Source organism: Dysidea avara, chromosome 3 (assembly GCF_963678975.1).
Source record: "Dysidea avara chromosome 3, odDysAvar1.4, whole genome shotgun sequence".
NCBI classification, from domain to species: Eukaryota; Metazoa; Porifera; class Demospongiae; order Dictyoceratida; family Dysideidae; genus Dysidea; species Dysidea avara.
The window spans coordinates 1,597,628-1,613,042 of record NC_089274.1 but is presented as its reverse complement, the minus strand read 5'-3'; the positions used below and the strand labels follow the sequence as shown (position 1 = coordinate 1,613,042).

General features: G+C 37.7%; 1 protein-coding gene across 3 annotated transcripts; it reads left to right on the top strand.

Moving 5' to 3' along the window:
• The first annotated feature begins 2,869 nt into the window (after nucleotides 1–2,869).
• LOC136248800 (inverted formin-2-like) lies at nucleotides 2,870–15,220 on the top strand. Of its 3 annotated transcripts, none has more exons than XM_066040608.1 (15): nucleotides 2,870–3,287; nucleotides 5,605–5,720; nucleotides 8,534–8,693; nucleotides 8,745–8,778; nucleotides 8,826–8,964; nucleotides 9,017–9,691; nucleotides 9,754–9,918; nucleotides 9,973–10,058; nucleotides 10,320–10,420; nucleotides 10,477–10,547; nucleotides 10,599–10,706; nucleotides 12,140–12,210; nucleotides 12,263–12,383; nucleotides 14,054–14,218; nucleotides 14,776–15,220. In XM_066040608.1, the coding sequence occupies exons 1-15, from the start codon at nucleotides 2,918–2,920 to the stop codon at nucleotides 15,076–15,078; spliced, it is 2,685 nt and encodes an 894-aa protein (XP_065896680.1). In that variant the 5' UTR covers nucleotides 2,870–2,917; the 3' UTR covers nucleotides 15,079–15,220. The 3 variants fall into 3 exon arrangements, with proteins under 3 accessions (XP_065896680.1, XP_065896682.1, XP_065896681.1); XM_066040610.1 differs by lacking the exons at nucleotides 2,870–3,287; nucleotides 5,605–5,720 and adding exons at nucleotides 5,731–6,387; nucleotides 6,442–6,688 and having other exon boundaries at nucleotides 14,776–15,219; XM_066040609.1 differs by lacking the exons at nucleotides 2,870–3,287; nucleotides 5,605–5,720 and adding an exon at nucleotides 5,731–6,688 and having other exon boundaries at nucleotides 14,776–15,219.
• Nucleotides 15,221–15,415: the final 195 nt, after the last annotated feature.

Genomic DNA, 15,415 nt, shown 5'->3' with positions numbered 1-15,415 from the left:
TGATAATGGGAGGTCATTAATATAACATAAAAATAATAGAGGGGCTAAGATTGTTCCTTGGGGGACACCCAAGTTAACTGCATGTGACTCACTGGTTGAACCGTCAAGAGTTACTTGTTGATGCCTACCGATGAGGAAGTTTTGTAGCCATGTTAGTAGTTCCCCTCTAATACCATAGTAGGATAATTTGTTACATAAACGGTGATGGGGGACTTTATCAAATGCCTTAGATAGATCTAGAAAAATGATATCAATTTGAAAGCCAGAGTCAAGAGATTTAGAAATGTTGTTTACGGTAGTAATAAGTTGTGATTCACATGATCTTCTAGGTCGGAAACCATGTTGTTGGTCGCAGAGGATATTTATTGATTCTAGGTGAGAGAAGAGATGAGTGTGAATTAGACGCTCCATGATCTTGCAGCTGATACTGGTTAGCGATATTGGTCTGTAATTGGATGCAAGTGTTTTGTCTCCTTTTTGAATACAGGTACAATATTAGCACGTTTCCAGTCCATGGGAAGTTCTCCTTGATGAAGTGATGAATTGATGATCAGAGTTAGTACTGGAGCAATTTCTTGAGAGGCTAATTGTAATAAGTGTGATGGGATTTTGTCTGGTCCTGGTGCTTTATGAACATCCAAAGTTGTTAGGAGCTGGGAGACATCAGCATAAGTAATGGAAATAGGTTGTATATCAAGATAAGGGCTTTCATCTGGTGTGAGAGTACACTGGGTGTCTTCGGTGGTAAACACTGAGCTAAAATAATCGTTGAGGATATTAGCTTTGTGGGTGGAATCAGTGATGGTATAACCATTATGTGACAGTGGAGGTATTCCAACTTGATCCAATTTTTGCTTTTTGATATATGACCATAGTTTTTTTGAATTAGCTGTGGAACTGGAGTCAATGAGCTTTGAAAAGTAGTCATTATAGGCTTGACGGCATTCTTTTTGAGCTAAATTTTTGGGAGTTTTATAATATTGCCAGGCGGCAGGTGAGCGTGTTTGGCGATACTGAGCATAAGCTCGCTTCTTTCGTCTACAAATTCTTTTAATGTAGGTGGTGATCCATGGTCGGTTTGATGTCTTGTTCGAAGATAACTTGCTAGGAACCAAAGTGTCCAGACAGAAGTGACAAGCAGATTTAAAGTCAGTCCACAACTGGTTGATTGGTGTGTCAGTGGTGTTGGAATGCAGATATTTATTGCTAAAGTCATAAAAGAAGTTTCTTATTAAGCTAGAGTCTGCTTTATTCCACAGGTAAATTTTTCTTCTTGGTTGTTTTTGCACAAAGATCCTAATGTTGGATTCAGTCAGTACAGCTTCGTGGTCAGAAATACCAGCTATAGGTGTACAATAATTAATTAAAGAGGGTCTATTGGTTAAAAAGATATCTAGTGTGTTGCTTAATCTGGTTGGGAAGTCAACAGTCTGAGTGAGTCCAAAAGTATTCACAAAATCCAAAAATGTGCTATTTACTGATAAAGGGTAGTTGGAACCAATTATATTAGAATCAGTCCAGTTTATATCAGGGAGGTTGAAGTCGCCGGCAATCCAGATGATATCATTCAGAGAGGATAAGATAATGCTTTCAATTGTAGTGCATATGGCTTCTATATAGTCAATAGATCGGTTTGGAGGCCTATAGACGCAGCAAGCAATTAGTGATTGTGTGTTAGATAACTTTATTTTACAGGTGATTACTTCCTGGGTGCCAGAGTAAGGAATTTCGTGTGAAACTATGGTGTTATGACAGGCTATGAAGACACCACCATAACCATCCTCTCCATCACGTCGATATATATTGAAATTGGGAGGGAATACTTCAGCATTGTGTACAGAAGGAGATAGCCATGATTCACAACCAAAGATTAAGTCAGGATGAATTTGATTTACAAGGACAGCAAATAGATCTTTCTTGGGGTAAATACTTTGACAATTAATCGTGAGACACTTCAGGGAATTAGCCTTGTGATTACATGATGCTGTTTGATGAGGTAGTCATTGAGAGGAAGACTGGTGCTCCATAGAATCAGGAGCAGTACTATTGGTAGGAGTAATTGTAGGTAGGTTGCTAGAGGATTGAATGTATTTGAAATCGATAACTTTACCATGTAGGAGCTTGTTGACAAAGATTTGACTGTTGCGAATTTTTATGGCCTTGCAATCTACTCCCTGTTGGATCAGGTTCCAGCGTTCATGCAGCAATATTGCTTCAGTTTTCCTTTCTTCTGGAGTCATATCACTTTTAATTACAATAGGGTGTTTAACTTTGTCTCTGCTAGATAGAACAGTGTTTGTATCAAGTACACGTAAAAAATTTAACTAGTAATGGATTATGTTTCTTCACATCGTGTTCAATTAAATTGGCTACCAACTTTTCATCAGACCATGTTCAGATCATGTATCGTCACTACCATTAATTATGACAACAAACCTTGATTAATCCACCCATCATGTTTGGACCCTGCCATAACACAGCACACGCTGTAAGACAGTTTTGCTAATCTGTTGAATTATCATCGATCAAACACCAAGGAGCTAGCTAGTGTACTTCCCAATTCATCTGCTTCTTCTTGGTGGAATTCATTGATCACCACTATTCCAGTAAGTTGTAATTATAATTCTTTGTATCCTCTGCAAAGGACTTCTGTCTTAAAGCCTTAGTTTAAGTTAAGTGCTTCTGAACTGTTGTATTGTTATTGTGTGTATGCGTGCTCCAGTAGGAAAGAAAGCTAGGCTCTGCCAGAATAAATAAAAAATCAATCTGTAAATCGTATCATCAGGAGCTTATAAGCGCCGAAGTATAAGCTCCTGGTTGCAAGATGCTTTTTAAACTTACGTAATTTATCACGTGAGATACGTAACTATATGATAATGCTGCATGTCTGTCGTTTGTATAATACACTAAAGTTGCAATGTCGAAGTGGAAGGTTGTAAAGCGAGCGGTGCTCCAGAAACAAGGGAGCTTTTCTATTGCTAGTTTTGAAGGCTCGGACCCTGAACTGTGCATAACCTTGTTTAAAACTTCCCAAAATTTTACTGGGTTGAAAACTAGAATCAAATCTGCCGACCAGAAATGGATGGAAGAGTTTTTAGAGCAAGAAGGACTAGAGACAGTGTTCTCGTCATTGGCGGGGCTTGGCATGAAGACCACCTACACGTTTATTGATGCTGTGCGACAGCTGGAGTGTATGGGATGCATCAAAGCGATCATGAACCACCCCTTTGGTATGGAGTACGCCATCACCGTGGTGGGGGAGAAGGTGTTTTACAAACTAATAGAAGGTAGGTTGTTTACGTGTAGTGTACGTGAGTAATTAAGTACACGTATAGTTATAACTCAATTCATAGTCCTGCCCACCCATATTTAGTTCATTCATAACGTCCTAGACTATGTGTTTATAGCTACGTTTGCAATCATACAAACAGGCACGGATTATAATTAAAAGCAATTAACACCTTAGACGGATAGTATTACCCATAACTACTTCAGCATTAGCCTTGTAAGAGGGGAACTCTGCATAAGTCAATTATATAAGTCCGTATCCATGCAATTATAAATATTCATTCCTGAATTGAAAGAAGGAAATGATACATTTTATAAATTTCTAAGTGTATGTGGCTGCATGCATGCATGGAAACGATATTTCCTGCTCCCATATATAGTAATTATGAGAGTGCTAGCTGGTGTGGTTGACATGTTACTGGGTGGCTAAATTCAGAGGCTTCTGTCATAGCAAGGCTTTTGTTGTGCAGTAATTATCACCTCTGTGTAGTTATCAGGATTTAGTACTTAATGGAAATTGAGAATCAGTGTTTATGACCTAAGGGCTTTGTTGTATCAACATTGTAGTGCATCATACATTAAGTATGTCACTGAAGTGTAGCTATAGTGCAATTACCACATTTTATTTCAGAACACAACACAATTTACTTGATATGCGCGTAATATTAGTTGAATGAAAACTGATCAATATAATGAGATTAGCAGTGTGCCTAAGAATTTTTGATGGTGAACGGCTCATAAATCCCGTTTAAAAGTACCGGTAGCAAAAATATAGCTTGCCACGTGAACTACGGATGGGCTACTCCTTTCAATCATTCTGTTATACATATATACAAAGGAATCTATTGCTCTGGAGAAACTCTCGTAACTGATCTACTTTTTGAGATTCGGATTCATTCACCGTCATGACATAAGAAAACATCATATTTTTATTAGAATGTTTTTGGTCGTAAAGTTGTGCATATCCTCTACCCACTCATGTGCACACCATATGCATATCTGTATTAGTTTAATTTTTTTTTCAGGCTACAGGACCATTGAGCCCTGTAGACTTTCAGCTTTTATGCTGTGAAGTTTTAATAAATAACAGAAGAAAGAATTAGACAGAACAAAATTGTGCATACGAATCCTACATATACTGTTCCTTCTCACGTTTATTTTTATCAAATGTCAAGAATACATATATTATATCATTTTGAATAATGATTTTGTGCATCCATGCTTTTTAAACTTACGTAATTTATCACGCGACATACGTGACTATATTCATGATAATACTGCATGTCTGTCATTTGTACAATACACTAAAGTTGCAATGTCAAAGTGGAAGGTTGTAAAATGAGCGGTGTTCCAGAAACAAGGGAGCTTTTCTGTTGCTATAGTTTTGAAGGCTCAGTATACATAACCTTGTTAAAACTTCCCAAAGTTTTACTGGGTTGAAAACTAGAATCAGATCTGCTGACCAGAAATGGATGGGGGAGTTTTTAGAGCTAGAAGGAGTGCTCTTGCCATTGGCGGGGCTTGGCATGAAGACCACCTACACGTTTATTGATACTGTACGACAGCTGGAGTGTATATGCATGGGATGCATCAAAGCGATCATGAAATACCCCTTTGGTATGGAGTACACCATCACCATGGTGGGCGAGAAAGTGTTTTACAAGCTAATAGAAGGTAGTCTAGTCAGGTTGTTTACATGCATTGTCAGTAATTAAGTACCTGTATCTAACTCAATTGCCCACCCATATTTAGCTAGTTATAACTGATCTGTATAATAGAGTCCTGTATAGTTACGTTTTCCTATAGTTATGTTTGCAGCCATACAAACAGCCATAATTAAAAGCAACCATAACTACTTCAGCATTAGCCTTGTAAGAGAGAAACTCTGCTTGAGTCAATTATATAAGTCTGCATCCATGCATTTATAAATATTCATTCCTGAAATGAAAGAAGGAAATGATACATTTTATAAATTTCAAAGTAAGTCACTTAGTACATAAGTGTATGTGGCTGCATTCATGCATGAAAGCAATATTTCCTGTTCTAATATATAGCTGTATGTAGTGTGCACTATAATTGTGAGAGTGCTGTTTCTGTCATAGCAAGGCTTTTGTTGTAGCAGCAGCTATAACTGTAATTCCTCATCACCACATTCCATCCCGTCATGATTTAGTACTTAATGGAAATTGAGAAGCAGTGTTTATGACCTATGGGCTTTGTTGTATCAACATTGTAGTGCATCATACATTACAAGCTCAAGCTGTAGCTATGTCACAAATATTTACAAAAATAATAGATTATCACATTTTATTGTAGAACTCAACACTAACAACACACTAGTGAAGATGCAAGTATTTGAACTACTCAGTTGTATATGCATGGACTCTGATGAAGGATATCAACTAGCTAATGCTGCTCTACAATACTACAAGGTGAAGTGATTATACTATGTAACAAGAAACATGTATAATATCCAGAGACTAAATTTATGTACGTGTGTTATATCAAGATTTTGATTTAAATGTTCTAAATAGTGAAGCCTGCTATACTGAAATATCCCTATACAGTTTCTCAGTTATAATACATTAACATCTTAGACAATCAGCTTCCAAACTGCTATTGTACAGTATGCAGTACAAGATAGAAATAAGCTATGTATGGAATGAGTTGACTATGAGTAAACTGTAGAAGCAAAATTTATTACCTAAACATCTGTGTACATTCTATTGGAGCAATTAAGTGTATGTTCTATTAGAGTGTTTGAACCAATTGAGCTGAACACAAATGAAAAGTATTTTCAATCAGGGGGGTAGCATCAGCAGGCCTGGGCATATTTAAATGCACACAATGAAAAATAAAACTTACAGGCAGTCATGCACTGCAAATTATCAGTAGACCTATACTAAAACTTTCACCAAATTAATCATTCCATTGTGTCTGCTATACAACGGTGCAAAACTCCAGAGCTGCTCTCTACTGTCTCCTAGCCACTTACTGGCGATGAATCACGTGATCCAATTCTACGTGCGGTGACGTGCCACGTGTGTACTTGCCACTGACTCCACGAGTGTACTAATCAGTGATCACTGTGAACACAAGGTTAGTATTTTATTTATATTATTGATTTACTACAGGTGCATAATACTGGCATAGGCCATTGTATGCCATTATGGCCGCCAGTAGTAACCATCATGGCAGAAGTAGAACGCTGTTAGGTTGGTTTGCAAGCAATAAGAAGCCTCCAAATGAAGTTCAAGCCAGCTGTGCAGACAGCTCACAAAGTTGCTCTTTGGATAATCCGATCCCTTGTGACAATGTCTCCTCAGTTGTGCCTGTACCTGTGTGTGACTTGGACAGCAGCAATGAGCCAGCAGAAATCATGTCACCTTCACCTAAGAAGGTGAGAAATGATGATTGTTACTTAGAAGACTCTGTTGGTCTTAATCAGAGTAATAGTTCAAAGGATATGCCTGAGAATAACTCTGATGCTTTTGAATATAGCAGTCCTAATGCTACACTCACTGCATCTACAGCATCACCTGTGTTGTCACCAACAAGTATCACTTCACAAGTGGCCACAGAATTGGTACACCAATCTGGTCAAACATTTCTGGACATTTCACCAGTGGCTACATCCTCCCCTGTTCAACCATTAGGAATAAAATTCCCGGTTACTCTATACTCCAACAAACCTAAATCCAGCCTGGTTTCAACACTATCCTTGGTTAGAATATTCCATTAGAAGGATGCATGCTTTTGTTTCCCATGCCGTATTTTTGGTAGTGATGGTGCAGTACTTGCCAGCAGGCCTGAGAAAACTTTCACAGAAGTTGGTTTTAAAGACTGGAAGCATGCAATGGGAAAATATGGAATCCTGAAAGGTCACAACGATAGTCTTTATCACAAACATGCAGTTGTTGCATGGGAGCAGTTTAACAAAAAGGGAGCATCTATTAATTATTGATCAGATGGGGGGGGAATAGGCAGGAAGAAGTACAAAAGAATTGGTACTACATTAAAACACTCTGCGAAATTTTGCTATTGTGTTGTAATCAAGGAATTGCATTTCGTGGGCACAGAGAAGATGAAGCTTCTGAAAATAAAGGAAATTTCATTGATATTCTCCGATTGGTCGTAAACCATGATGAGGTTGTAAGAAATAGACTTAACAGTCTACCCAAAAATGCAGTGTACACTTCCCCACAAATTCAAAATGATTTATTAGACATTATGGCTGGGATGGTATGTGATTCCATTACATCAGAGGTACAAAATGCAGGAGTATTTTCTATTTTGGCTGATGAAAGTAAAGATATTTCAAAGCAAGAGCAGCTGGTCTTAATTTTGCGTTACGTACATAAAGAGACATATACAGTGCATGGACGCTTTTTGACATATGTAAAAGCAGAGTCATTTAATGCTGAGAGTTTATCAGCATATATTATTGTAACTTTAAAAAATTATCAATTAGATCCATCATTACTAGTGTCTCAGGGATATGACGGGGCATCAGTAATGAGTGAATCTTGCACAGGTGTTCAACAGCGCATTAAGGCACATGCACCTAATGCCATATACATCCACTGCTATGTCCATTGCCTCAATCTAGCTCTTATCGATTGTGTACGCAATGTTCAAGATGCATGTGAGTTCTTTGCACTGATGGAGTTACTATATGTGTTTATGTCTTCAGCCAAAGTACATGTACTTTATCTAGCAAAGCAAAAAGAACTTCATCCTTCCAAGATAATCCGTGAATTACAGCATCTATGTGATACCCGATGGGCCTGCAGATACTTTGCAGTGAATGCCATTTGCTCCACCTTTGATTCTGTCATAGGTACATTAGAGGATGTTAGCAATGGTGAAGACAAAGCCAAAGTGGTTGAAGCCAAAGGGATTCTTGTTCAAGTTAAAGGTTTCAAGTTTCTTTTATTGTAGCATAAAATCACTCAAATTCAATTTCAGAGGGTCCAATTTTCAAAAATTTTCCTGGGGGAGCATGTCCCCAGACCCCCCTAGATTTTACGTCTGCCTTCCTATTAAAACCACCATATGCATGGCACTAGGCCCTGGCATCACAAAATTTCTGGCTATGCCCCTGTTTTCAATATGAATTCACTTATCTGAACACTTTAGTGGCTAAAGTGGCATACAGGTGTTTGGATAATGGAGCTGGTCATACTGCACAATTTGTGCAATTTGTGCTAATAACACCTATATACGTGAGTTTATGTACCAACAGAAATTCAAAGGAACAATGCACAAACTTAGTGTTGTGGTTGAGGAATTGAGAGGATCTGAAACAGATGAATATCGTACAGTGATCATGGTATTTATTAACTGTCTACTAACCCCTGATCACAATGCTGAGAAGAGGACAGCTATCAGGGTGGAATTCGCAGGTCAGCATAATCTATGATATATAGTGTTATCCATAACATTCTCATGTACAGCACTCAACTTGATGGATATTCTGGCTACTATGAGGTTGTTAACTTGTGCAGTAATGGCATTGTTATTGACATAAATTACAGGAACACCGAAGACATTGACGTAGCTACTCAACTGGATGTGTTTGATGAAGAGTTTTCTGCAGATCAAGAGACAATGGTCTCAGAAGGTGGAATGGACATTAGTAATCACAAGGATGTGTTCAGAGCAGTGTACAGTAAAGTAAGATTATTACTGATTGACTGATCAACAGTTGATGTGTGGTGATGTGTAGGTGGTTGGTACTCCAAATGCTTTATCATTTCTACACATCTTACAACATCTGATGTTACTGGATAGAGATAGTAAGAAGAGTAACATAGTGTGGGAGATGTTGGAAAAGATGGTATTATCTGCTGTAATGATGAGTGAGGGAAATGAAGAAGACAGTAATCAGTTTGTGTCAGCCAGTACAGAGAAGATAAGGAAAGTAATGGCTGAGATTAACAATGGTGAACAGTCAGCTTCAATCCCTCCTATAGTAGCAGGAAATGAGTCACAAACAGCCCCTCCTCCCTGTGCTCCGCCACCACCACTACCCCCAGGTGGAGCCCCTCCTCCACCACCTCTGCCTCCTGGAGGAGCTCCACCCCCACCTCCTCCTCCTGGAGGAGCTCCTCCTCCACCACCTTTTGGAGGCATATCAGCCACTGTAGTTGAGGAAGATCCTCAAAATGCCACATTTGAAGCATCTATTAAGTTTGTACCCAGTAAAAAGATGAAGGTTCTAAACTGGAAAAAGTTGCCTAGAAACACAATTAACAACAAACAGTCAGTGTGGAAAGAATGTGTGAAACTGTCAGAATTTGTAGTTGTGAATGAAGAACAAATTGTTGATCTGTTTTGCAGAGCAGTGATAGACAGTCAAGCAGAGAAAAAGGACACAATGAAATCTAAACAACCACTCACAGTGAGTGCAGGAGTGATTTCTTGTTGTATAGGACTACAGGTGTGTATTATGTTCTTCCACAGGTGGCTCTTTTAGATGCTAAAACAAGTTTGAATATCAACATTTTCTTGAAGCAATTCCGCACAAGTAATGAGGAAGTTGTGGCCATGATAACACAAGGAAACATTGAGAAAATTTCCCTTGAACAGTTGAAAGCATTTGAGAAGCTTCTTCCTGACAGAAGCACAGTGAGTTAGCAATGGTAAGCAATGCTTCTATTGGTTGACTTGTTTACTATACAGACTGAGATCCTGACTATATATGATGGTGACCACGCTGTACTTGGAAGTGCTGAGAGATTTTTACTACAACTTATTAAAGTTGAAAAGTAAGCTGTAACTGATATTACTAATAGTTTTTCGTAATTTGAAAAGTGTCAAGTTATACACTTTCTTTAACTTGGCATGCACTTGTACAATTTAATTAGACACTTGATATCTGGCAACCATATATATATATACTTTTATTAATTGTTAAAACAGTTGAGTCCCATGCATGCAAGAATTCTCTGATTTTGTAGTTGGAACTGATAAACTCAACATACATGTTACATCATCACACAATAAACACCACATACTCTTTCATGCAGTTACACACTGAGAATACAAGGAATGCAGTTAAAGTTAGAGTTTCAGGAAAAGAAGGCAGAACTGAAGCCAGCATTGGAAACATTTCATCAGGCCATAGATGGTAAATGCCATGCATGACACACTATACCATTAAAGTTGCTGTGTTTGTTTACATAGAAATATTCTCATCGGAATCACTGAAGAAAGTTTTCCACATCATCTTAGTAACAGGAAACATGATCAATGCTGTGAGCTACACTATATGTGTGTGTTAGTGTGGATCACATGATCTGGTATAGGGTGGTCATTCTGGTAAGGCATATGGCTTCACCATGACATCACTGGACAACTTGGGAGACACTCGTGCCAACAAACCTCGTATGACCTTCATGCATTACATCGCCTCAGTGAGTGAATAATGAAACTGTCCAATATGATCACCAATAGTGAATAGTCCTACATAGGCCAAATTGAGTAGGTGTCCGTATAAGACAATTCATACATTTTTAATCAAAGTGACAGACATATTAAGCCTAAAAGGCCATACCTATTTGAAAAGTTGTTGCTTGGACCCGACCAACCCAATTTTTCACAGATTTTATTTAAGACAAAAGATCACATGACGCTAAGAAATTGTAAAATGATCGATATACTCTAATAGAACATTCATTGGTACAATTTTGATCTCAAAGTAACATTAACTGTAGATCACTTAAAACCAGTGTCTTAACCCCTGGTTAAGAAAATTTGTGAAATTTCAATGTAACCTATAACTCATTGAGCTACTAGCTATGTTTATATCTGCTATTCTGTAACAACTTTAAACAGGCTGTAGAACAAGGAGTCCTACAGACCTTCAGCACTTGTGCTGTAAAGTCTTAATAAAAAAATATGGCTTGTAAGTTGTAGCTATAGATGGTATGCATTGCTTACAATACAATATAAATGTTTGTCCTACTTAAAATCTTAAACACTTAGTACACGTGATACAAACTCCATAATAAATTTGGCAAAAAGTGAATGATTACCTTTGTGAACAATTATCTAAAGTGAACGATTATCTCAATTAGAGATCTTAGGTGCTGCACTAGTAAGAGGTCAGTGGTTTGATTCCCATTGTAAGCAAATTTTCTTTTCCCCCTCATTTTTAGACTACTTTTAGGAACATGTTTTTATGAAACGTTTTGACTGCTCTATTAGGGTATTTGAGTATTCTAATAGAGTGTATCACAGTTTTCACAGCCCCATTCCAAGAAGGATAATTTTGGCAAGATATTCAGGGGGGCTTCCCCCCCATAGACCATGGGAGCTTCAGCCCCCTAGTCCCCCCTTCCACCACCTATGCTTGTAACTATAGATGGTATTCGACATGTCTGCGTTTTGTATAATACAATATAAATGTTTGTCCTACTGATCTATTTTTGAAATGTTATATGGCTTGTAACCAAAAATCTTTAAAAACTAGCTTTTTTTTCCTGTCTTTTTTGTCACAACCAACTATTTGTTGTAAAATAAATCCAAGCAACAACTAAAATAACCCTTAAACCAGTTAAATAACCCTTAATGAAAAAACGAGAAGTCAAGATGTTTAAGTACTGGCTGAATGTAGAAGAAATCCCGGTTCTGGATCAAGTCACCGCCTGGCCTGGGATTTTTTCTGCATTCAGTATAGTTTTCAGTTACAGGTTTCTGACTCCCTACTTCACAGGCTTACTGTTAGCCTCCTTGTCAGGTCCCTAGAGGGATAGTTATCTAAATAAAAAAATAAAAAACTTTTAAATAGCCTAAGCAGGTGGCAATATATACCCACATGATTTACAAATAACATGTATGCTAATAGATCTGTCAAGAACAACATCCTGACCTGCTAAATACAGTGGAAGACTTGCCACATCTTGAGGCAACCAGCAAGTAACTGACTGTAATACATTTAGTACCCGGTTGTTATGTTGATGTTGTGTAGTTTGTCCTTAGAGTACCTGTCTGCTCAAGTGAAACAAATGGGAAAGAAGCTGTCTGATATGAATAAAAAATTAACTAATGCACCAGAAGATTTACTACAGCAAATGAAAGGTTTTTTGAGTGTAAGTGGCAAGCAATCTTGATGTATTCATTAGTAATAGGAGAGAGGGACACTACTAGTTACATCATCAGTGTAGTGTGCTCTCTCTTGGGGGGGGGGGGGATGCTCTGGGAATATGGGCACAGACTACACTCCATTCATATCTCAGTACTGGAATATATTCTGTAACTTGTATTATAAAACCAATTCAAATGTTTACAAGTCACAAAATTGCATGGCCATAGCATGTAGTTATGAGTCATGGAAGTTTTAAAAAGTAGATGAATTCTCCCCGTCACATATGTGACTGGATCTGCAAAAAGGGATCTTATAGCCTTTCCAGTTGCATGTACTTGGCAGCACATAACTTGACTTGTGAAAATGGTTAAAGTTTAGTCACAATAGCCCTAGCATAGCATTATTATTTGATAGGGTGAACTCATGAGTGGTTATATGATCAGTCAAACTTGGGAATTAGGAAAGGCTATAAGACCCCTTTTCACAGATCCGGTCACATATTAGCTTTACAGACCGACTGTTTTATTAGTGTATAGCTCAATCTTTTACAAATTAATAGGGGCTTCACCCCCTAGTTTCCCAGGTATGTGTACTCAAACGCAAAATACTATGTTAATGGGACGCTGTATATGCATTAACTCTTGATCCTCAAGAGGTAGCCCTACAGATGCATAATATTCCTCATTCCATGGGATTGACAACTCCAGAACACATGCCTTAATCTTACATGATATCAACAGACTACAGTTTTCTTTCTGGTCATTCATGTAGCCTTAAATACTAGTTAAAGTACTGTCACGAGTACAATATAGAAAAAAATAGCGTAACAATGTGGGCAAGATACCGCTAGGTGAAGCAGAGTGCTGTATTCAGCTCGAGAGCATACCAAAGTGCTATTTTTTTCATATTGCATGAGTGTGGACTGGTTTAAAGTGCTTTCTGGTTGGAACATTCCATGTCGGCTTTCAGCCCCCAGACAACTGGTAAGTGTCCATATAGTATAAGTTTGGTCATAAAACAAAACAGATAGCAACATTAAGTTTTGGCTACTTCATAATGATTTAAAAATATTACGCACATGATCAACAGTGCTGTACGGAAATGATAACACTCTTATTTGTTTGATCTTTACCCACACAAGTATAAGGGCTGGGTGCTAACAGGGAAATTCAGGAAGGCATGTTGGAGTCACAAATTCAAGTGAATACAAGCACATTAGCGGACTTTCTATTACAGTACAATTAACAGAAAAGCTTACACAAAGATGGCAATATAGTCCAGTGTATAGAAACGTGTGCTGTTCTCTAGACCATGCATAAAGAACTTTCTAGCTATGTGGACAATACGAGCTCTTGATAGGTATATTAGCTATTTCAATGTTCTCACATTAAGAGTGTTATACACAGCTTGTACCCACTTTATTGATGGCCTGTCCAGCACTTTTGCTATGTCATTACTTATTTCTACTTAGCCTCACATTATAATATTATTATGCAAGTGAAACAACAGATTTACACAATTAGCTAGCAATTAACGATTGCAAGAGTTTAAAATATTTGGTAAAATGGTAATAAACAAAAACAAATGCAGTATAAGTTTAAGAGTGTAACTGTATAGCCATATTATGCCATATTGTATAAATCACAACATAACATGTCATTGTACATTCTACAGGAAACTGATGGAACTATTGCTGACCTTGATGACAGCTTGACTAAACTAGACACAAAAATAACAAAAATGGCAGAATTCTTTTGTGAGGATCAAGATCAGTTCAAAGTTGAAGAACTACTCAGCCGCTTATTGAAACTTGTACAACAACTACCAAATTTGGCACAGGCAAGTACACATACTTAACTCTATTGTGGAACTTAGTGGTGAATGCTAAAATGTTTATTGCAAAACAAACTTATGAAAGGTTTGTGGTTTCCTGTTTTTCTAAGCACTACACAAAGCACAAGTACACCACATCATCATTATTAAAACCATGGAAGATGGTTTCTTGAGAACTGTTAAACCACACATACAGCAGGTTTCTTAATGTTATCACTATGTGGAATTGATTGAATTATGGAAATGTAAACATTTATGCAATGTTCGCACTATTATCTCACCAAGCACATGAAGGTAGCATCCTCCCTAGCTACCTGGAACATTTGTGCTATTGTGAAAGTGATAGGTAAATAAGAAGTAGAACATCATATTACCATGTGTGATGCTAAGCTGGGCATAATTAATTGGAATAGAAGCCAGTATTGTTTGTTTTGTAACACGTGCTACACACCTTCATACCATACATACATGTCATCATACATACATAGCTGCATGTGTATGCAGTGTGCGTGTGTGTGTGTGTGTACGTATACCTGACTTAGCAAGAATTTGTGGTTTTGTAGGAGAATATTCAAAGACAGAAATTGGAAAAGAAGAGAGCCATGCAAGAGGAACAACAGAAGACACTGGATAAAAGAAGCAGCACAAAGGTGAATGAACACGGTGGTACCAAAGAAAATGAAGATATTGTTGATGATTTAATGAAAGAACTTCGTGCTGGAATACCATTACGACGGCGCACCATGAAGAAGAGGCAGCCATCTACTATCAGCCGTAACAGGCGTACTCTTTCGAAAAAAGATGTTGCAAGACTTCAAACCATGAAACTACATAGCATAAGCTCTGAAAAGCAGACAGCTGTATAATTAACTGCTATATTGTAACATGCATAATAGCTTTTAATTGCTGCTATGACCATATGTAAACACAACATTATTTAATTTACACATACGCACACAATTGCCATAGGCAACAACACATGGCTTCATAGGCTGGTAAATTAATTTTAATTCATGGTTTCATAGCAACAATCCCAATGGATATCGATGTTATAGCAAGTAAAAATGTATTTGGTATGTTGAGGCTCAGGTACATGTGTGGCTGCATTACTGCCACTTCATTTAGAATGTATCCAACACAATGTAGTTAGCCTTTTATACTGTCAGGCTATGGTATACCGGCAGCAAAACACACATAATTAAA